This window comes from Bos mutus, chromosome 22, assembly GCF_027580195.1.
Source record: "Bos mutus isolate GX-2022 chromosome 22, NWIPB_WYAK_1.1, whole genome shotgun sequence".
Classification (NCBI taxonomy): Eukaryota; Metazoa; Chordata; class Mammalia; order Artiodactyla; family Bovidae; genus Bos; species Bos mutus.
The window spans coordinates 22694324-22718825 of record NC_091638.1 but is presented as its reverse complement, the minus strand read 5'-3'; the positions used below and the strand labels follow the sequence as shown (position 1 = coordinate 22718825).

At 39.6% G+C, this 24502-nt stretch overlaps 1 protein-coding gene across 3 annotated transcripts in view; it reads left to right on the top strand.

Annotated features, from left to right (window-relative positions):
• LRRN1 (leucine rich repeat neuronal 1) overlaps window positions 1–23752 on the top strand; it is a 47694-nt gene extending 23942 nt beyond the window's left edge. For 2 of the 3 annotated variants that reach the window (XM_070359311.1, XM_070359312.1), the window contains exon 2: window positions 14559–23752. In XM_070359311.1, the coding sequence (XP_070215412.1) occupies window positions 14838–16988 (2151 nt within the window). In that variant the 5' untranslated portion in view covers window positions 14559–14837 and the 3' untranslated portion in view covers window positions 16989–23752. The remainder of the gene's footprint in view (window positions 1–14558) is intronic. The other variant, XR_011461896.1, reaches the window with a different exon arrangement.
• Window positions 23753–24502: the final 750 nt, after the last annotated feature.

Below are 24502 nucleotides of genomic sequence, written 5' to 3'. Positions count from 1 at the left end.
AACTGAAATAAGTTTAAATAAAAGTTTTAAATTCCATTCCTCAGTCATACCAGCTACATTTCAAGTACTCAGTCACTACCCTGTTGGGAAGAGCCAACACAGAACACTTCTGTCATCAGAGGTTTGGACTGGATGTTGTTCATGGAGCTGTCACAGGCTGGCAACTCTCATCTCTCCTTCTCAAGGATCTATATATCTCTTCATTCCTTCCTTCCTTCTGACATGTATCTTATTTTACACAGTCATTTGTATATTTTGTCTTCTTCTCCTCGACAGGATTATAAATTATTTAAGCCCAGGGTCTGGTCTTTCTGGCCCTGTGACATAGTCAACACCCAATGAGCCTTTGTGTAATGAAATTAATCTAATTAAATTAGGTATCAGTTTATTAGACCTCTTTTGCATTTAGACTAAATCCGGATTTCATCAGAGTCTGGAAAAAAGATCAATCAGAGAGCAGGATTTTCCTAAATCACAGGCATTAGGATGGATGGGGAGAAGTTTATATGCTAAATGGAAAGCTTTTTATTCTTCTTTTTTAATTTAAATAAAAGTATGACTTTTAAAAGCACAAGGTTGGGCTGCCCTGGTGGTCTAGTGGTTAAGAATCCTCCTGACAATGCAGGAAACATGGGTTCTATCCCTGGTCCAGGAAGATCCCACATGCCCATCCATCACAACTACTGAGCCCAGGCACCGAGAGCCCGTGCTCCTTCCCCAGCAAGAGAAGCCACCACAATGAGAAGCTCGAGCACTGCAATGGAGAGGAGCCCCACTCGCCACAGCTAGAGAAAGGCTGCACACAGCAGCGAAGACCCAGCACCGCCAAAAAAATAAATCAAAAGAAAATAAAAGCATAGGATTTGTATCAGCCCAAATTAGAAGAGACCCAGTAGGACTGTGAAAATTGCTGGCTTAATATCATTGTCATATTTGGGCACTTGGAAAGCACGTTTTAATTGATTCAGATATTTTCGTTATTTAGTAAGTGCCCTCTATGCAGATGCCAGGCCAGTGTCATCGTGAACAAGACAGAAACAGGGTCTCTACTGTGAAGCTCATTTTAGCCTTGGCAGATAAAACATTGCCAAGGACTTGCTCTGCCCAGACAGGCTGGGACAGTAGAGGAGCATGGTTTGGGCTCTGGCCTCAGGTGCCTGGATTCACACAGATCCTCCATCACTCTGCTGGCTCCTTGATCTTTGCCAGCTTGTTTCATTTTTCTGAGTCTCCATTTCATAATCCATAAAAATAGATAAATTAATGTTTCCTACCTCATAGGGTTGTGAACACTAAATGAAATAGCTTATGTAAAGTGCTTAGTGCAGTGCCTGTGGCATTATAACAGCTAACTGCTATTAGTTAGTATGGACTGATATAATGACTACTACTCAGTCAACACAAACCCACAACAAACATTAGGTGTAAAAATGAGAAGTGTCTACAAGGTTAGAAAATAATTTATTTTTTTAGAAAAGATGCTTCCTATCTTTCTTGGGCTAACAAGTTATTTCCCTTTGCTTCTTATTTACATCTCTGCACCCAGAGTAACCAAGATCAATAGGTAAGTATATTGGTAAATGCCCATCCTTTGCTTCATTTTTTGTTTCTTTGTTTGGCAAAGGATTTAATTCATTTGGAACATTTCTAAGACAATTAGAAATGGAAATATTCTGGTTGTCATTCAACCTCTCAGTATAGAGAGGTATATGTACTTCTAAACATAGTGCTTCCAAAGGAGAATTCTTTCAAGAGGTTTACCATTAAACTGCAAAATTGAGATCCTACTTAATTTGCATGCAAAGATTTAATTAGCATTGTCTTATTAAAATAAATATAATATTTTCTTAATTCTAAAAATGATATTGCCTTTGAAAGTATGTTCTGGAAATGAGCATTGAACTTTGAAGGCAGTAATGTGATAATTGGAGAGTTTGCAGGTTGAGCCTTTTCTGAGTCCTGCCCATTGTTTTGTCTGAGGGAGAAGGACAGCTGCTTATACACTTGTATTTCATATTAAAGTAAAATAGAATAAAATGTGGTACCTACCAAAGTCTCCTGTAAAGATTCAATCCAAACCAAACTGCAGAACTATTCTTGTGCCTTTGTTCTAAAATCTTTCTAGAATTCTAGAAAACTGTTTTATCCTAACTGAGGAATAGAGGATGTCTCAGTGGTACACGAGCATTTTGGCAAAGAGATGACCATGCCTAGATCATTTGGGAAGAATCTGTACTGCCTTTAAGAGCAATAAATGCTCCCAGCCAGCCACTCTATACTTTTGATACTTCATTGACCGTCATACTCCTCTGATTCAAAGTCTCGGCTTCTTTGGGATGATCATGTGGGAGGTCACATGTTACATGTGGGTGTGTAGGCCATGGGCTATGGAGCCAGGGAGCCTCAGTTCAAATCCTGTTCCATCACTTTCTAGCTGTATATCTTGAGCACACTACTGAATATCTCTGCGTTGGTTTCTACTGTGTGAAAAGCGACAGAGTTCCTATCTCCCAAAGATGTTGTGAGGCAAAAGTAAAGCACTACATAAAGACTGGGCTTGATATAGAGAGGAGAAAGGAAAGAAAAGGAAAGGAAAGAAGAGAAAGGTGTTCCGGATAATTTTCAGGAAATGTGTTCATTTCCTTGTTGGAAGAGTAGATATTAACTCAGTTTTCAGCACCTAACTGTATTTTCTAAGTTGAGAACTCCAGAGTAAATGTGTGATTATTGAGATTCCCAGGCAGTGCTCAAGACATGCTCTTTCATTAAATCTTCATAGTACCCATGTGAGGCAGATAGATGAAGATCCCCTTCCAACAGATGAGGAAACCATGGCTCAGACAGTTGGACTGATTTGTCCAAGGTGATATCGATAGTGGCAGGATATGGACCTAGCTCTGTCTGCCTCTTTAGACCATTTCTTAAAAAAAAAAAATTGCTAAGCATAATTTCTCTTAAAAAGCCAGGATTAAGTAGTGTTTTGCTGTCAGTCATAGGAAGGGCTGCTTACATGGGCGCTACTATGAGTAGAAACTCAGAAAATAAGTGTCAAGTACCTAAAATCCTAGAGCTACCAGAGTCCTAAGACATCATCTATACTTGGCCCCAACTCATCCCTTACAGGTGGGAAAGATGGCCAGCATGATCTGAGTTGGAGGCAAAACCAGAGCTAAGGACTCAGATCATCTAACTGTTGGTGTAATCCACCAATCCTGGCACCACTCTGATTTTCGAACTGCTTCCAAACCAGAAAAGATTCACAACTAGATCGCATTATGGCCTGAGCTTTATGTCCTTGACTCAGTCTTACTTGAGATCTTAGACAAGTTACTTGGCCTCTCTATAACACATGGCTATGGCTAAGTATGGCTAAGTCACTTCAGTCATGTCCGACTCTGTGCAACCCCATAGACAGCAGCCCACCAGGCTCCCCCATCCCTGGGATTCTCCAGGCAAGAACACTGGAGTGGGTTGCCATTTCCTTCTCCAATGCATGAAAGTGAAAAGTGAAAGCGAAGTTGCTCAGTCGTGTCCGACTCTTAGCGACCCCATGTACTGCAGCCTGCCAGGCTCCTCCGCCCATGGGATTTTCCAGGCAAGAGTACTAGAGTGGGGTGCCATTGCCTTCTCCACTATAACACATAGGGATGATCATACATTATAGCATATACATGTAAGGCACTCACTATAGTGGTTAGTCCATAGTAATTCTTCTATTAAAGTAAGTCTATTAATAAAGTGAGCTATATTCATATTATTATTATAGTATTTATGAGGCCTCTCCTACCTTGAATGCTCAGTTCCAACTCCTACTAATCTTTCAAATCCACTTATTATATTTGAATATCTGTGCCCTTTCTTAACAAAGTTTGCAACATACACAGTCCATCATCAAATTTTAAAAAGTTTATGCATTTTAAAAATTAAACTTGTGATTTGGTTGTGCTTATGTAGAACAGATCAACCATTATAATGAATTCACTAGCATGTTTTAAAAACATCAGTAGACATTGTCTAGCTGACCTGACTAAATTTTTTGGAATAAACTGGCCATCAGCATGATTGATTGAGCTATCCTGTCTGTGATCCACCTAAGCGAAGGTTAAGATGGAGGTTACTAAACAAGCCACTGAACTCTTCCTAAATGGAATGACATTTTCCTCTGCTTCTAATAAATGGTAACTGATTAACGGAGTGCTGGAGGCCAACATTCTTCAGAGAGTTTTGGACCCTGCCCATTTAGACCCTGCCAGAATATGAATTTCAACTAACCCAAGACTAAGTGAAGCAGTGTGGGGTTCCATAAACAGCCCTGTGTTTGGAGGGTAGGAATGCAGTCAAGCTTGGCCTCCAAATATGTGATCTCACCTCTCTGAGGTGTCCTCTATGAAATGAGAGATGTTTTAGATGTGCCAGGTGATCTCCAAGGTCTTATCCAACTTTCATAGTTTGTATTTCTCGTATTTCAAAGGGAGACGAGCCTGTTTGCCTTTGATCAGTTGAAACCAAACCAGATTCTGAAGTAGATGTTATTCCCCAGGGCTCTTCCACAAGCCCCTTCCCGACCACACCAAGCCACCTATTTAGATTTGGGTTCATCCCAACTGGCTCTGGGCTTCTGGCTTTTGTTTTCTTTCGGTCTTTTAAATTTTTTCTTTTGTAACTCTTCAGTCCATGCGTCCTAGCCTGTTCTGTTTACCATGCCTGGCCAACCCTCCCACAAGGGCTAATGTGCTGTCCATGCCCAGTTCCTCTCAGGAACCTAATAAATTGTGGCTCCAGCTTATACCCTCAACTTGGAGACCAGCTGCACCTCTGAGCTTTTCCCAGAGGTGCTGGCTGATGCTTTACCTGCAGTGTGATGGATTTGCCCCAGCCCAAAACAGGAAGGAAAATTCGGGGTAATCAAAAGATCATGTGTGGCCATCTTCTGCTTTACACACTACTGAATTTGTACTGCCTACGCATGCCAGAGGATTTTTTAGTCCTTATTAGTTAAGAATAACATATACAAGAAGAAAATAAAATTAGGAAAGGGATGATCACACTTTCCTCTAGGAACCAGAAAAACCAACACTGAATTTTAAAATGGTCAGATCAGGAACTGATGAATTGAGGATCAAGGCACCTGTGTTTTATTTTGTTCCTCTGCCAATTAACTGGGTCATGCTGGATCACCTAGGGTATCTCTAAGGTCCTGCCTTTTAAAGTAGGTGTTCCAAAAGAAAGGGGTGTAGAATGAATTTCTGTAAATGTAATGCTCTTTTAAAAAGCACTAAAGTGTTGAAGGAGGAGAAGGGGACCACAGAGGATGAGATGGCTGGATGGCATCACCAACTCAATGGACATGAGTTTGGGTAAACTCTGGGAGTTGGTGATGGACAGGGAGGCCTGGTGTGCTGCGGTTCTGCTGCTGCTGCTGCTGCTAAGTCGCTTCAGTCGTGTCCGACTCTGTGCGACCCCATAGACGGCAGCCCACCAGGCTCCCCCGTCCCTGGGGTTCTCCAGGCAAGAACACTGGAGTGGGTTGCCATTTCCTTCTCCAATGCATGAAAGTGAAAAGTGAAAGTGAAGTTGCTCAGTCGTGTCCGACTCTTCTCGACCCCATGGACTGGAGCCTACCAGGCTCCTCCGCCCATGGGATTTTCCAGGCAAGAGTACTGGAGTGGGGTGCCATTGCCTTCTCCGGTGCTGCAGTTCATGGGGTCGCAAAGAGTCAGACACGACTGAATGACTGAACTGAACTGAACTGAATGCTCTTTTAAAAAGCACTGAAGTGTTGAAGAAGAATCTTGAGAGTCCTTTGGACTGCAAGGAGATCAAACCAGTCAATCCTAAAGGAACTCAACCCTTAATATTCACTGGAAGGACTGATGCTGATGTTGAAGCTCCAATACTTTGGCCAGCTGATGTGAAGAGCTGACTCATTAGAAAAGACCCTGATGCTGGGAAAGACTGAAGGCAGAGGAGAAGAGGGTGGCAGAGGATGAGATGGTTAGATAGCATCACTGGTCAATGGACATGAATTTGAGCAAACTCCGGAAGATGGTGAAGGATAGGGAAGCTTGGCATGCTGCAGTCCATGGGGTTGCAAAGAGTGGACATAACTGAGCAACTGAGCAACAACAAAAGAAGTTTTCTTCAAAGCAGAGTCACACCCACACCTTAATACGCTGAGCTTCTAATTATAGGTTTTCACGTGGCAAGTATTTGCTGATAATATTTGAAAACTGACATCTAATTATCAGGTACTCCCATTAGCTCAGCATTATTGGTGATATTGTTACCTATGGTGATATTTAAATAGCTCAGAGATTTAAAACCGGCCACATGCCATTAAAGGCCTCATAAAGCACATAGTTTTGTTTTGTTCTAGTTTGTTCAGATATAAATATCTGTGGATGCCTTTTGGAGTGCATGCACTCTCCAGCTTTTTACATGGCCATTATTTCCTTCTGTGTTCTACTCAACTGACTTTACCCACCTGATCCCTGCAGGCACTGCAGTTTGAGATCCTTGGCATAATCATTAAACACCATGCCTGTTTAACAATTTAATAACCAAAAAAGAGAAACAAAGGAAAGAAGGAAGGGCAGGAAGAAGGGTTACCTCCCTGAAATGGCAGGAAGTGTAGTTTTCATGACACTGGAGAATGGGCTGATGAGATGACTTCCTGAGGATTGTGTTGGTCTCAGAAGCTGTGACTGTCTTTCCTCTTGATCCACTTACTGTGAGATAAATAAAATAGGACTCAGAGTACTGGACTTGGTCAAGGTCACCTGAAAAGTTTGTGGTGAAGCCAAAATGAAGAATCGTTTCCCTGGTGTCCTCATTCTGTTGCTCAGCCCATTCACACGCACACTGCTGCACTCTTTGCTGATGAATAATGTGGGCTCTCAGGAACAGTTCCTTATGCAAAAGAGCCTCTGCGAGCTCCATTACATCCTTGCAAGGGGATACACTTTATTGTTGCCTTAATGCGTTATGGAGACGATTATAGCTCTTTCTCCCGTACGCACCCTCCATCTGTGGTCACTAACACATGCTACAGGGTGCTTCACTTTGGATAATGTGCGAACAAGGAGCATAATTTTGGGAAATGGTTGGAGAAGGAAATCTAAAAGTCAGAAAGGGTCAAGGGCCAGAAGAAAGTGCAAGAAACGAATGCCTTTAAAAACAGTTCTTGCAGATTCAGAGTTCAGAATGCATTAGCAAGACCTTCTTTCTTTCTTAAGGGAAATAAAATATACCCTTCATAAAGAAAGCCTTGCAATCTCTCTCCTCTCTCTCTCTCTGGTTCTACCTGCTGTAGCCATCTGCCTTGTTAGAAGGCCTCTGGCCAAGTCCTTTTCAGAACTTGCAGTTGCTGCTACCAAAATGGCACTCTACTGATTTCCACCACCCTTTCATCCTCAATGCCCATTAAGAGACTCTAATTCAATATGAGACACCAACCTGTAAGTAGTGATGGCTAACACCTGTTGAGCCCTTGCCATGTGCCAGGTCCTCTACCAAAAGCTCCCTATTTAACATCTCATCCTAATTCTCTTACCAAAGAAGGTTTTATGGTAGCCAGTTTCTGAAAAAAGGAACCAGACTTAGAAAACTTCAATAACTTGCTCAAGGTTACAGAGCTGAATTTGACACCAGGTCTGCTTCTCCAGAAACTTCACTCTTAACTCTATGCTAAATTCCTGTTTCAAAAGCTTAAAGACTTTGTGAATCTAAATCATCAGGCACTTGTACCTGGAGCAGAAGTCAAGGTGGCCTTCAGACATAGGGGAGTTCCCTATGGGAGGTCAATCCATAGAGTGAGGTTTGCTCTACCTTACCACCCCCACTTCAGCCCCCATAACAGGAGAGTGGATACAGAAAGAATGTGTATGGAGACAATTTTTCTTTCTAACCAGAAGGAAAGCTTACTTGAATAAAAATCCCTTCTCTCCATTATTCAAGCCATTCCCAAAAGAAGACAATCAAACCTGAATTCTGTGTTAGCCCTGGATCTATGCCCTATTTTTCTGAACATTATGTATATGGTGTGAATTTGGCCACCAAAGAAACTTTGCATAAAAGCATACGTCTGCTGAAGGCATTTTCTTCAGCTTTTAGGAGGTCAAAGTTTTAGTTCTTCATTGATGTAACTAATAGTGTCTATGAGATGATGTTAATTTCCAGGTGAGAGGTTTGTGTTTCACAATTTGCTTGCCTGCAACAAGTTTTAATTTAGCCCCAGTGCAATATTTGCTCTCTGGGTTTCTAACATTAATTTCAATAATACTGGGTAAAAATATAATGGAAATGGTAAGCAATAATAATTTTTGAAATAATTAGAAAAAAATAACTCTTTTTCTAAATACCTGTCATACCTCAAGAGTCTTAAAGAGATTTGCTTATTCATTACCTCCCAATCTCACTGCAGAGTGAGAATGAAATTTAACGGGCAAATTTGATGAGGTTCCAGAGATCCAAATAAGGATTTGCGGTCTCAGTCTGTGCTGGACTCTTTCCCAGATTCTGGGCTGAATACTTTCACATAGATTATTTTATTTAGTTTCCACATATGAAGTATGTATAATTAGTCTTACTTTAAGCCATGGAAACTGAGACACAAAGAATGTATGCAGTTTGTATAAGGTAACACTTCTAGTAAGTAAGTGAAGAAGTCTGATTCTGAATCCAGATCACTTGATTCCCCCAGGACAGAATCCTTTCTGTAATTTGAGAGCTATCTGGGTTTAGTGTAACTACAATTTGCACAACCATCATGTGACTGTGACTTGCTTATTTCTTTTGCCCAACTCCCTAAGAACTTAATGCATAAAGATTCTAGCCCAAATTCCTATCAAACTAACATCCATCTGCATGATTCAATGGGGGAATGGGAATCAGTGCCAGTTTCACTGATGGTGATGACCATGCAGCCCATTTCCTTTGAAATTTTATATGCAGAGCAGAGTGTTCCAAACATACATAAAAGAAGCATCAAATTTAATTATATAATTGCTCATGGACTCTTTGAAAGGCATCACTGGCCAATTCTGGGCCTTTAAAGCTATGGTTTGCTATTATTTAAGGGACCGTTCCTTTAAACAGCCACACTTGTTTATGGAAGACACAGTCTTCTCACATTTGACCAACTTTGGTCCAATTAGCCCTAGAACAAATCAATTTTACTTTTTAAAATAATCTGTGCTAGCCATTTGTTATTTGTTGCAGAATTTAAGATCTTAATTTGTGTGTGGGTGATAAAAGTTGGCCTGTATTGTGATTCACTTACTTTATTATAGTAAAAAGCCCTAACGTTAAATGTTGTTGGTGTTCAGTCGCTAAGTCATGTCCAACTCTTTGCAACCCCACTGACTGCAGTATGCAGGCTTCCCTGTCCTTCACTTAAACTTACCATCTTCCATTTTTTAAGTGTATAGTCACACTGTTGTACAGAGCTCTCAAAACTTCTTCATCTTGGAAAACTGATACCCTTATCAGTTTTCCAAGATGAAGTTTAAAATTTTTTCAAAATCTATCTCTTTCCCCTCCCTACAGTCCTTAGCAACCACCTCTCTACTTTCTGATTCTGTGATTGTGATTATTTAAATAATTCATATGAGTGGAATCTTACAGTGTTTGTCTTTTGTGACTGACATTTCATCTAGTGTAAATGTCCCCGGGGGCCATCCATATTGTAGATGTGACAGGATTTCCTTCTTTTTTAAAGCTTTTCTAAAGCTGTATAAGATCCCACTGTATGTATATGCCATGTTTTCTTTTTCCATTCATCCATCAGTGGACATCTGGGTTGCTTCCCCTTCTTGCCATTATAAATGACACTGCAGTTTACACTGGTGTGCACATACCTGTTTGAGATCATGCTTTGAATTCTTTGGGATAAATACCCAGAATTTGGGTTGCTGGATCATATTGTTATTCTATTTCTAATTTTTTGAGGAGCCTTCCATACTGTTTTCCATAATGGCTACACCATTTTACATTCCAACCCGTAGTGCACAAGAGTTTTAATTTCTTCACATCCTCATCAAAAGTTTGTTCTTTTCTGTTCTTTTGACAGTGGCTATCCTCTTGGGGCCCAACGTCATTCTTTTGCATCTGGATACCCACACCATTTGTTGAACAGACTATCCTTTCCTCATTGTATAGTCTTGGCACTCTTGTCAAAGATCTGATAATATATGGAAGAGCTTATTTCTGGGCTTTCTGTTCCATTGGTTTGTATGTCTATCTTTGGTCATTATTACTTTGTAGTATGTTTTAAAATCAGGAAGTGTGATGCCTCCATCTTTGTTCTTTGTTTTCAGGATTGTTTTGGCTAGTCAGGGTTCCTTGAGATTCCATGTAAATTTTAAGATTTTTTTCTTTAATTATCTTTAAATATTGTCATTGGGATTTTGATAGGGATTGCATTGAATCTATAGATCATTTGGAGTAGATAGTATCTTAACAGTAGTAAGTCTTCCAGTCTATGAACATGGAATTTCTTTCCATTTATTTTCATCTTCTTTTATTTCTCTTGGCAGTATTTTGTAATTTTCAGTGTACAAGTCTTTCACCTCCTTGGTTGAGTTAGTTTATTCCTAAGTATTTTATTATTTTTGATGCTATTGTGGGTGGGATTCTTTCCTTAATTTCCTTTTTGGATGGGTTATTAACATGTGTAGCAACACAACTGATTTTGTGTCCTGCAGTATTGTTTAAATTGTTCATTAGTTTTAACAGTTTGGAGGATTTTTGCATGACACCTTTAGGGCTTTCTACATAGAAGATCATATCATCAGCAAACGGAGAAGGTGATGGCACCCCACTCCAGTACTCTTGCCTGGAAAATCCCATGGGCGGAGGAGCCTGGTAGGCTGCAGTCCATGGGGTGGCGAAGAGTTGGACATAACTGAGTGACTTCACTTTCACTTTTCCTATTTGGATGGCTTTTATCTCTGTCTCTTGTCTAATTGCTCTGCCTAGGAGTTCTAGTACTAAGATAAATAGGAGTGGCTTAGTTCTAAGGTAAATAGGAGTGCCAGTCCTTGCATTGTTCATGATTTTAGATGAAAAACTTAGACTCTTTCACCACTGAGGCTGATTTTAGCTGTGGGCTTTTCATATAGAGGCTTTATTATGTTGAGGCGGTTTTCTTTTACTCTTAGTTTGTTGAGTGTTTTTATCAAGAAAGGGTGCTGGATTTTGTCAGGTGCTTTTTCTGAATCAACTGAGATAATCATGTGGGTTTTGTCATCTGTTCTGTTAATATGGTGTACAGTGATTGATTTTCATATATTGAATCATTTTTGCATTCTGTGTATGAATCCAACTTAATTGTAGCATATAATCCTTTCAACGTGCCATTGAATTCAGTTTGCTAATATTTTGTTCAGGATTTTTGGATCAATATTCATCAGATATTGGTCTGTAGTTTTCTTCTCTTGTTGCAATAATGGCTTTACTTTTAAACACTGTTAATGAATGGCTCCTGAGACATAACCTATGTTTTAAAATGGTATAGGGACTCTGTGAAGCTTTGTTCTATGTATAATGTTCAAAAATAAGTCTGGGAGAATAAAATAAAGAGAATTTACAATGGTATACAAATAGAAACATCTTAAACACTTCCTTTTGTATTAAGGAAGTTTTATTCTCAGTTCCCAAAGGAGCTGAATGCTAGTTTGAGAGAATATATCTTCCCTCTATGTTTGATATGATAGCTGACATTCTGAGCTTGTGTGGTGTGTTTGTTTAAAGAGGTTTGTGTATGTGTCAAGGAGAATTTTGAATATTTCAATATAATAACCTCATCATATAAACTAAAATGGAGGGATTCCACATGACAATATTCAAAGGATAGCCCCATAAAAGATACTCTTCAATGGTAACAGACTGTTTTGGGAGTTTCACACAACTTAAATATATGTTTTACTTTCTGCCATGTTTTCTTCAGTTCAGTCAGAATTTTTAAATTAGTTGAAATTCCATCTCAGAGGTATTAAAGGTATATTTATACTCCTGGTTTTTCTATTATGAATTAAAATTAAGGAAAAACCTGTGGCAAAAGTGTTCTTAACAGAACATATATTGTGACCACTGTCCCTATTTTAAGATTACTATAAATGGAAACAAGAGTAGAATAAACTCATGGAGTTAATGATGTTTGGAAAATGCTATTCTCTGAGGTATGCTTTTATTTTATGGAATTTCTTGATAAAAGTCACAATCAGGTAGTGTTAAACATTGAAAAGTTTTGCAGATCCATGATATGTGGTCAAGTATCCACATCCAGAGGAGGAGGATATCAGTATGTTTCACCCCACTGAGGATAGTGAGCATCTAGCATTATACATGGCACCCCACTCTAGTACTCTTGCCTGGAAAATCCCATGGATGGAGGAGCCTGGTAGGCTTCAGTCCATGGAGTCGCTAGGAGTTGGACACAACTGAGCGGCTTCCCTTTCACTTTTCACTTCCATGCACTGGAGAAGGAAATGGCAACCCACTCCAGTGTTCTTGCCTGGAGAATCCCAGGGACGGGGGAGCCTGGTGGGCTGCCGTCTATGGGGTCGCACGGAGACGGACACAACTGAAGTGACTTAGCAGCAGCATTACACAGCACATGGCCTCCCTTCTCCGGCTTCTGATTTGCCAGATCTGTACTGGATGGTTTTTTAAAATTCAATCTTGTTAGACCAGGAACTTGGTTTGTGTATTTTATAAAACAACCTGAAAAATGTACAATTTTTCATTCTTTCTACATAAATATATATATATATAACAAATAGAGAACTGCAGGACTATTTGTAGCATTATGCTTCTTGGTCCCTCACAAGGATAACTGTGTTTTGTAAAGAATGAGGGTAGTAATAGTAGCTAATATGAATTGAGAGCTTGCTGTGTATTGAACACTAGGCTTCAAACATGTTATATGCTCTTCTTTATTGAATCCTTACAGTAATCTTCTGAAGATAAAGAAAACACTAGTCACTGAAGTACCTTCAGTACTCAAAGCTGAATTGCATTATAGCAAGTGTAAGAAAATATATATCTCTACTTTTAATATCTTAGCAAATGACTGGACTGGTCTTGGGAGAGCAGGACAGACACTGAATCCATAATGCCTTTTACGCGTGATGTAATCTAAAAAACCAGCGGCATTAGCTACTATATGATCTTTACAAGCAGGTGAGCAATACATATTTGACTCTAGAAGACCTTATCAAAATCAATAGATGATACATGGCTAAATAAAATCAAATATCTCCAGCTTTCCTTCTTTTATTTATCCTCCAATAACCACTGCATGCTGCTACTGCTGCTGCTGCCAAGTCGCTTCAGTCATGTCCGACTCTGTGCGACCCCAGACGGCAGCCCATCAGGCTCCCCCGTCCCTGGGATTCTCCAGGCAAGAACATTGGAGTAGGTTGCCATTTCCTTCTCCAATGCATGGAAGTGAAAAGTGAAAGGGAAGCCGCTCAGTTGTGTCCAACTCCTAGCAACTCCATGGACTGAAGCCTACCAGGCTCCTCTGTCCATGGGATTTTCCAGGCAAAAGTACTGGAGTGGGGTGCCATTGCCTTCTCTGAACCACTGCATAGCTAAAATTAAATAGATGAGAGCTATAATAAGATAACAAATATAATTAACTTTTATAAGCATTTAATATCTGCCAGGCACTACACTAAGAGCTTTACATAGATTCTTTTAGTTCTCTCAATAATCCTATGAGAGAGATACTTTTATGACCAATCCTGCTTTATGGTTGAAGAAGCTGAGGCTCTAAGAGGTTAAATAACATGCCCTTGTTATTTAACATGTTAAATAAGGTTGAATAACATACCCGTGTATAGCTATTAAGTGACCATGTCATTTCCTATGAGACAGATGAAATCATGCATGTGAAATTATATATATATATATATATATACATGTACAAGTGTATTTGTATTTTTAATGAAGACCAGTAGTGTGGTAGACTGGAGTCCTTTTACAATTTCATTCAGTCAAAATCAGATGTGTCTATGAGAATACAAGAAAAACTGATATTTTTCTTTTGTAGTTCTGTTAAATTAAATTTTTGCATAAAAATAATTGAGCTAGATCAGCTGTGGCTGAATATGTCTACCATTTGGAAAAGAAAGAATTCGTGAAAACAAATGAAGAATACAATTAAAATACAAAGAGGAATGACCTTTTAATTTTTTTTTTTTTGAACCATAAATATATGTAGTTTCTACAGTCACCTTCCTCTTGAAAGAAATGACATCTGTGGGCTTTTCCAAGTGTTTTTATTAAGTGTGTGTGTATGTGTGTACCTGTGTGTTTAATGATTTCACTCAATAATACAAGAAGTCCTAATTTAATTGTAAAAGTGAAGGAACACTAAAACTAGTTTAGTAAGTGTAATAATATATTAAAAGTATTCTACAAACTAAAAGCTTGTTTAATTATTTTGAACGTTATTAGATTTATAAATGATTGTCTTTTTAGTAGACAAAGAAAAGCTATAATGTAGAACGTACATGGAGTAAACATAACATTTGTCCTAATCTGATTTTCAGGCACATCTCCAGACTTTGATTTGGCTGAAATAACTTATGCCATAGAGCTGTGCACATGCCTGGAATTGAGAGATACAGGTAAAGAGACTCCAGATTGCTTCCTGCCTTTTGAAACTCCAGGAAATCATCCCTTCAGACTCTGGAATTCTACAGTTTTCAACAGAGACTTTGCTTAAATGTTTACATTTTTTGCTTGCTGTCTTTCATACCACTATATAGTGCTCGTGTTTTGTTAAAACTTAACAATTGTCAGGAGTTCAACTTGCTTGGCAAGCCAGCATGGCTAGGATGAGCTTTGTCTTAGCAGCTTACCAGATGGTGCTGAGCCTGCTCATGACTTCATTAACTGGGTCTTCCCTACAAAGTAGTGAGTGTCCACAACTTTGTGTATGTGAAATTAGGCCCTGGTTTACCCCTCAGTCAACGTACAGAGAAGCCACCACTGTTGACTGCAATGATCTCCGCTTAACAAGGATTCCCAGCAACCTTTCCAGTGACACTCAAGTGCTTCTCTTACAGAGCAATAACATCGCCAAGACTGTGGATGAGCTACAGCAGCTTTTCAACCTGACGGAGCTAGATTTCTCCCAAAACAACTTTACAAATATTAAGGAGGTAGGGCTAGCAAACCTGACCCAGCTCACCACTCTACATCTGGAGGAAAATCAGATTACGGAAATGAATGATTATTGTCTACAAGACCTCAGCAACCTTCAAGAACTCTACATCAACCATAACCAGATTAGCACTATTTCTGCCAATGCTTTTTCAGGCTTAAAAAATCTTTTAAGGCTCCACCTGAACTCCAACAAATTGAAAGTGATCGATAGCCGCTGGTTTGATTCCACACCCAACCTGGAAATTCTCATGATTGGGGAAAACCCCGTGATTGGAATTCTGGATATGAACTTCAAACCTCTCTCAAATTTGAGAAGCTTAGTTTTGGCTGGAATGTATCTCACTGATATTCCTGGAAATGCCTTGGTGGGCTTGGATAGCCTTGAGAGTCTGTCATTTTATGATAACAAACTAGTCAAAGTCCCTCAACTTGCCCTGCAAAAAGTTCCTAACTTGAAATTCTTAGACCTCAACAAAAACCCCATCCACAAAATCCAGGAAGGGGACTTCAAAAATATGCTTCGGTTAAAAGAACTGGGGATCAACAATATGGGGGAGCTCGTTTCTGTGGATCGCTATGCCCTGGATAACTTGCCTGAACTCACAAAGTTAGAAGCCACCAATAACCCCAAATTATCTTACATCCACCGCTTGGCTTTTCGAAGTGTTCCTGCCCTAGAAAGCTTGATGTTGAACAACAATGCTCTGAATGCCGTTTATCAAAAGACAGTAGAATCCCTTCCTAATCTGCGTGAGATCAGTATCCACAGCAATCCCCTGAGGTGTGACTGTGTCATCCACTGGATTAACTCCAATAAGACAAACATACGCTTCATGGAGCCCTTGTCTATGTTCTGTGCCATGCCACCTGAATACAGAGGACAACAGGTAAAGGAAGTTTTAATCCAGGATTCCAGTGAGCAATGCCTCCCAATGATATCTCATGACACATTTCCAAATCATTTAAACATGGATATCGGCACAACGGTTTTCCTAGACTGTCGGGCCATGGCTGAGCCGGAACCTGAAATATACTGGGTCACGCCCCTCGGGAATAAGATAACTGTGGAAACCCTTTCAGAGAAATACAAGCTAAGTAGTGAAGGTACATTGGAAATATCTAAAATACAGATTGAAGACTCAGGAAGATACACTTGTGTTGCCCAGAATGTGGAAGGGGCAGACACTCGAGTGGTGATGATTAAGGTTAATGGAACCCTTCTGGATGGTGCCCAGGTGCTGAAAATATATGTCAAGCAGACAGAATCTCATTCCATTTTAGTGTCCTGGAAAGTCAATTCCAATGTCATGACATCAAACTTAAAATGGTCATCTGCCACCATGAAGATTGACAACCCCCACATAACATACACTGCCAGGGTCCCGGTAGATGTTCACGAATACAACCTAACACATCTGCAGCCTTCCACAGATTATGAAGTGTGTCTCACAGTGTCCAATATTCATCAGCAGACTCAAAAGTCATGTGTTAATGTCACAACCAAAAATGCTGCCTTTGCGCTGGACATTTCGGATCAAGAAACCAGTACAGCCCTTGCTGCAGTAATGGGGTCCATGTTTGCCGTCATTAGCCTTGCGTCCATTGCTGTGTATATTGCCAAAAGATTTAAGAGGAAAAACTACCATCATTCACTGAAAAAGTATATGCAAAAAACCTCTTCCATCCCACTAAATGAGCTGTACCCACCGCTCATTAACCTCTGGGAAGGTGACAGCGAGAAAGACAAAGATGGTACTGCAGACACCAAGCCAACCCAAGTTGACACATCCAGAAGCTATTACATGTGGTAACTCAGTGGATATTTTGCTTCTGGTAGTAAGGAGCACAAAGACGTTTTTGCTTTATTCTGCAAAAGTAACAAGTTGAAGACTTTTGTATTTTTGACTTTGCTAGTTTGTGGCAGAGTGGAGAGGATGGGTGGATATTTCAAATTTTTTTAGTATAGCGTATCGCAAGGGTTTGACACAGCTGGCAGCGTCTCTAGGCTTCCAGTTTGTGTCTGGTTTTTATTCTTATCATTATTATGATTATTATTATTATATTATTATTATTATTATTTTGTTTTAGTTGTTGTGCTAAACTCAGTAATGCTGTTCTAACTACAATGCTCAATAAAATGATTAATAACAGGTTGGGGTTCCCCTGTGCTTTTACCAGTAGCATGACCCCTTCTTCTGAAGCCATCAGCAGACAGTACCGTGTCCTCCAAAAAGCTAACACAAGGTTGTGAAGCAGCATTGAAATTTTGTAGCAATCTAGTCTATAGACTTTTAACTCAAGAAGCTAAGGCTAGACTTGTTACCTTTGTTGAATGATGTTAGTTGACTGTACTGTAATGTTGTATCAACTAAATTGAATGTTTGCTTTTGAACAACAACTTTTCTTTTTGTAATAGTTAAAAGGCTTAGAACAAGCTAACAGGCAATAGAAATATGTATATCAGATTTTTTATGTAACAAACTACATGTTAATTGTTACCTTATTCTTTTTATCTTTAGTAGACACTTTTAAAAAAAAGACAATAATTTTGTTGTGTTTAACTCACCAACATGTGGTGTATAATGAAGACAGAACTATAATAAATTAGTTTTGTTCTGATTTTTTAGAACACTTGCAATAATGTATCATTTATAGTTCTTGCTAGTTGCAGTGGTGATATTTTTCACATCCCTAATAACAACCACCAAAATAAATTACCGACAGCATGTTGCTTTTTAAAACTAGGCCTAAAAAATTTTGATTTCTTTTTCTAAGGGAAGAAATAAATATTTTAATGAAAAGGATTTCTATATTTTAAATATTACTGATGAGACCTAATGGAAGGAAAAGTTCATATTTAGAAAGAAGGTATATTACTGTATCCCATGTAGAGGTAAATGTAGCAAAAGACATAGATACATTGGCTATGTCACATTCCTTCTCTGTAAGGGTCTTGTTAAAATCTGATTTTTTTTAGTAGTAGTCATATTCCCCATCAGTCTAAAACATAAGCTCCAAAATGTATTGCATGTTATTCCTTTCACAGCTGTCATTATGCCTAGATACATAATAATCCACATATCAGTGGGGAGATAGCTACTGAGAAAAGTAAGTGATTAATAGAAGAGAGAACAACTTCTCTACAATTGGCATTTTTACATCCAAATAATATATATAAACAGTTTTGCAGAATAATGTGTTTCCCGAATAACGTGTGTGAAATTTAGAACAGAAGGAGCCAGATTTAGGTAGGAGGCCAGATCCACAAAGTAGGGGAGGGGGACGATTTAAAGGTATAGTTAGAGGAAAGAGGACCCACTTGAAGATGCAGATTGATACAGCAGAGAAATGTTTTCAAAAGACTGTTCCAGCTGGCACCTGCTCCCAGAGACATGCTGTCACACCAGGAACGATGAGATTGTAAAAAGAAATCGAGAGCAAGCGGGTGCCAGCTGAGCAAAAGCAAGGAAAAAGGAGAAAGAAGTGCAGGTGAGGAAGGATGAAGGATTTCTTTGTAAAATTCCTGTTCTGTGTGTGTGAATCTCTTAGAAAAAAATTGTCACCTTCCTTCCCACAGTGTCTACTGAGTAGAAGAGAGGTTCAAATGCTGAAGCAAGTGAGCTGCATAGAAAAAGAGCATCCGAATAAGAGCATCTCTTTCCACAGCCTTCATTTGTTGGCAGAAAAACTGGGGCCCGGGGAAGGATTGTAACTTGCCCTGGTCACTTTTATCCATGGAGAAGGCTGCCTCCATCTGTTGCTCTGGGACCAGCAGCCTTCTAGACTGCGGTGCAGAGCTTCTCTTACAGTTCTCACAACCTCTGGTGCCCTTGCTTCACAATGGCCTTCACAATGGCTTCACAATGGCATCTTCAAGTTCCCATTTATTCAGGACATATTTTAGCGCAAGGGCAAACGAAAGGGTCAGGAAAGCTTCTGCCTCACGGGTATTTGCCAGTTACATGTGGGATACACCGGGGGCTAGAGATGCTTCGGATGCAGCCTTGGTGGGGGAGGGTTTCCTGCTGGGGACTCTTGTCTTCAAATATCTACAAAAAGTAATGGACTATCCAACAAAGTCTTCTGCTAATTCTGCAAACTGTGAAAGGAAAATGATACCAAAGCATTAGGCTCAGACCAGGGAGGAGGCATTGTTTATCCCATACAGCAATGACTTGAACCTGGCACATAATCAGCACTCAAATATTAGTGGCATAAATGGAAAAAACAACAACAACAACAACAATGACAAAACTACTTCCCTATTCTGGATATGTAACAAGGGATCGCAAGAGTCGGACACGACTTAGCGACCAAACCACCACCACCACCACCAAGCAGCAGGAAATCCAAGTGTTTTTTGCCAACTATCTTCTGCCAGGTCAGTTTGGGGGTAAAACCCTTTAACACCTTCTCCAATAAAATATTTGAGCTTCTTTTTCCTTGTCCGTGCTACTTGGTTTGGTTTTCAGTCGAGAGAAAGCAAAATGGTATAGTACTTGTTTTAACCCTAACCAAGTATTTTCTCATTTGTACTTAATTTAATTTGATACATTAGACAGCCAGTGAAATTAGACATCAAACTAGGTCTTGACTGGTAATGGAAGTTACATCACCTTTACCAATGAAGTGACTGTTACAGGTCACTTTGTAATTTCATATTTTTCCCTTTCACTTCCTGTACCCTCAGGGCATAAAATGTATCTCTAACTTGATTTTACAAGGTTATTTTTGGATTAGTTTCTCAAAACAGGCATTCCCAAATTTGCCTAATTGAACTGATGCCATGAATATAAAAACAAATGCAATGCTTGATTATCAAATTTTCTAATTTGCCTGTGTGATTGGCCAAAAGGTATTACATTCATTCTTTCACAAACAAACAATACTAAAATCTATTATCTTCTCTCATGTGGTTTTCTATTTATTCATTCATTTATTTGCTAAGGACACCATGATCAGCCCTTTACTTGGTGTTTGCTTTCTATCTCTGTAGTCACATTCCAGGGCATTTTCTTTTCTTCATTACTGGGGAAAAATTTTCCACATCCCTAACATTTTGCCAGGAAAACCATACTTTCTGACTTTCTATTCACTGAAAAGGGGAGTTTAACTACTTCTGATGCATTCTAAATACAACTGAAAAATGCCTTCTTCACCTAAGTTCTGTCACTCTCACTCTGCTGGCGAATAGACTTTTTTTTTTTTTTTTTAATTGTTATTCATAAGGGATTACCTGCAGGGAAAATGTTTCTTAAAAGACTTTGACAATCACCATTCATCCAGAGCTCTGGAATGATTTTGACCTAGAATCCCTGCAGGACTTGATCTGATCTGGTGTTGGCAAGATCTCTGCTCTGCCCCCCTTGCAGTGATACCAGCTCCTTCACTCTGTTCTCCAAGTCAGGAACTTAGGGTACATGGTAAGAATAAGGAGATAGCAAGGGAGTGCTTTATTTTTGTACCTGCTTATTCAGCATTGCCCAGCACAGGTTGAGAGAACTAAATGGATGCCTAGTATTGTAGAGCTCCTCGGACACTTGATGGTACTAATATGAAGTACATAGCATTTCCCAGTCATTTCACCATTAGGCTACTTCAGGCTACTATTCTGTATTACAGATCCTGAGAATTTGAGGATTTAATTTAATCTCCAAAATAGTCCTGATAAACTGGGTATTTATTCTTCACAATTTTATAGAAAAGACAACCAAGGCCCATTTGCTGTTGTTCAGTCAGTAACTCGTGCCAGCTCCTCTGTCCTCCACTATCTCCTGGAGTTTGCTCAGATTCATATCCATTGCTCTGGTGATGCTATCTAACCATCTCCTCCTCTGCTGCTCCCTTCTCCTTTTGCCTGATGCCATTCAGTTCTGTAAGTGGGTGACCAGGATGGGGCCCTTCACTTCCAGTCTCCTCCACATCCACCTGGCACCCTTCTAAGGTGGATGGGGGAGCATCTACCAAAGGTGAGAGGCTGGAGGTCACAAGCATGTGGAAGAAGGCAGAGAAAGCACATACCGGAGAATTCATGGGAGATGACTCTGCAAACTTTTTATCTTCAAGTTCTTCTCTCTTCCCCTCTAAAGCTTTGTGCTAGGAATTTCTGAGATACCCATCAAAACTATGTTCACATGAGGCTTAACTTTAATTCTAACCTTCAATTCTCCTATAATCTCTCTGTTACATGCTCAGAAAATTTTAAAGATTCTGGGGAAGAAATTCCAAGCTCCTCCGTTCCTTAGCAGAAAATCAGGGAAAGTGTATGTAAAGTTAGTAACAAACTCAGTCTTTAGCTCTGAAGCTTAAAGAGGGAAATGTGGAATTCCTATAACTGGAAAGGTGTGTCTGACATACTTGGAAAAAAAATGGGTTTCGTATAACCACCAAGTTTATGGAGTTGGTGAGATCTTTTTATTCAGGGATTTCTCTGTTTCCAGGGGAAAAAAGTATCCAGAGGCTGAAAGACATTAAAAGGATGTCTTTATTTCTTGTTTTTAATAAATGTGATAGCCCTCTTGACATACTCGAGTTTTGTCAGTTGTATACTACTTAATAGGAAGCAAAGCCAGTTTCACTCCCTTCATGAAAGTAGCTCTCGGTACACAGTGGGTCAGACCATGCAGTCCTCCTCTTTGCACCTTGGCCTTCCTCTCTCTCTCCCATAAGATTAAACTGACAAGGTAAATTTCAGCCTGGGCCCTGATAAAATGGTCATGAATTCCTTATTAGCGGACTGCCCTGAATTAAGCAGCATTTTAATGCGTCAGTCTGTGTCTTAGCATGTCTCACTAATACAAACAAGACAGGATGGTCCTGGAGGGAAGAAAACCAAACATACAGTGGTGACTTATGAAGGAAGAAGGAGGGAAAAACGTTTTTTTCTGTATGTAGCCCTCTGTTAGGAGCTTCATGTGGATTATTTACGTTTAATCCTTTTAATTCACCCTCCTCCCCCAAGGAGTGGGTACAGGGCAGGTAGCATTGTCCCTCCACTAGAGAGGAGAAAAATGAATACTCAACCTCAAAGATGCAAGCAATTTACCTGAAATCATACAGCTTCTAAGAAGGAGAACTTAAACTCAAGATTTATATAAATAAAATTTGCAGTGTTTCCATTATAAAATGGTGTGCAAGCTAAATCTGGACCAGGAGTGTAGAACACTGAGCCCAAAAGCCAATTTGGCACTTGAGACAGAAGGGAAAATGGAGCAAAAGGAGGCACGCCCAGCAGTGAGGCCTCAGAGTACAGGGATCTAATTTAAGACCCAAACTTGAGATCAGTATACAGAAATAACAGTAAGCCAGAGAGAGGAAAAAGTAAAGGACTATTCGTGATAGTAAATCCATACAATCAGATGGAAGACACTGAAGCTGAAGAAGAAAAAAACAAACAAACAAAAGGCAGGGGGCGATGGGTAGGGGTAGAACTTGGAGTAGATGCCGTATTTTGCCATATACTGAGCACTTATGCTCCAGATATTGTACTTATCACTTGACCCATATTATCTCATGTAATCTTTAACAGTTTTATGAAGTGGTTATTTTTATGAAATGCAGATATCCTTATTTTTCACACGGAGAAACTGAGCCTCAGTTCATCAGCCTTAATTTGAAGTCAGATATGAAGCCAAGATCTCAGCCCTGGCTGTGAGACTCTAAAGCCCATGACTGACCACTGAACTGTTTTTGTAGCTAAAAGGCACCCAGAGGACTGGGCTGGCCAGCTCCTTTGCTTGATTGATTTGGTTCTTCCTGAGAGTGAGGAGCAAGAAAAGGGATAGGTTTCATGACCTTGTGAGGATCTTGAAAGGACCTTCCCACAAAAGGTGTATAAACATGGGATTAATGCCACAGACTTCTGGTAAGAAGAAAAACGCTGCCTCATTCTTTTTCTTTTGTAACCGTTAAGGTTAGTCTCACAGTTTAATCACTTCTCTGCTCTGCCTTTTAAAGCTACACCACATCATTCAGAGCACAGAGAACACAGATGCTTGAGTAATCTAATCTTAACTTTCTTGCAAATCATTCAGGGGGTGGGGGAAGGGAGGCCATAGTGGGAGGAAAGGGAAGATAAACTCCCAGGGGACCCATTAAGTGAAGTTCTAGACTAAATCCCATATCTTTGTGATCTCAATAGACTTTAAAAATACATTACTTTCTATCTTACAAGAAGCAAATTGGTTTAAATACCTCCTGTTCTACCGATGAAACTATAAAAAAAGTCCACTATGAACAGTAACTAAAAATGTATGCTCCTGTATTATTTTTCCTCTGATTAGAATATGACACATAACAATGTTCTGTTTCACCAATTTTTATTCTAACTGGCTTAGATGTGTCCACGACATCTTAAGATAGTCCTACTTGCCATTCATTTTTAAATAGTAATTTTTTCCCCTTCGATTATAACAGTAACATACATTCATTATAGAGTATCTGGAGAAAAATAGTAAGAACAAATAGTGTTTATCAAAATAACCAAGTGAGATTTTGGTATACTTTCTTCTAATCCTTTTTTCCCTTCTGTGTGTATATTTATATATGTATATATACAACAATTATAAAATATACATCTTTATGAATATAGAATTGAGAATCCTGGTATAAATGGTCTTGTATATTTTTTTTTCCCTTCATGCAAAAAAAAATGAGCATCTTCTCATATTATTTATTAAATTCTCATGGAAAGCCTGTTGTTAAAGTCTGTGTAATCCAGTGATTATGGATATCTGGTGATTGAAAAATTCCTTCTCTTGGGAGCATTTTACCTCTCTCAAGGACTAGAGGCATAAAAATAAGCATCCTGTGCCTATGCTCTCCAGGGCACAGTCACAAAGGAAGATGAACATCCACATACACCATCACCCAGTATGAGCTCGGCCACCAAGAGGATCAAATGGTTGCATGAAAGCACAGGGGAAAAGAACTCTAGTCAGCTGAGGAACTCGGACATCAAATCTCACCATCTAAGCTCAGATTTAGAAGATGAGGCGAGCATTCAACAAGCCAACAGAGAGAGGCGGCCTGGGTGAAGGGAACAAAGCCCCGTGATCACAGAGTGTCCTATGGCCTGGAAGAAGGCTTCTCAGAGAAGCTGGGGGTTCTGGAGGCACTCTGGTGATGAGGAAAGGGCTACTGAAAATACAGAGTCACTCAACAGGAAACTGAGGTAGAATAGTTTTTGTGCAAGGATGAGAAGGTGAGGCTGAGTAATACAAGGAGGGTACCGGCTCCAGAAGGAGCTTTGTCCCCAGTTTAATTCCTTTTAGCCTTTCCACACAATCCCTGGAGGAGGGCCTTCCTGGGGAGATAAGAGAAGCTT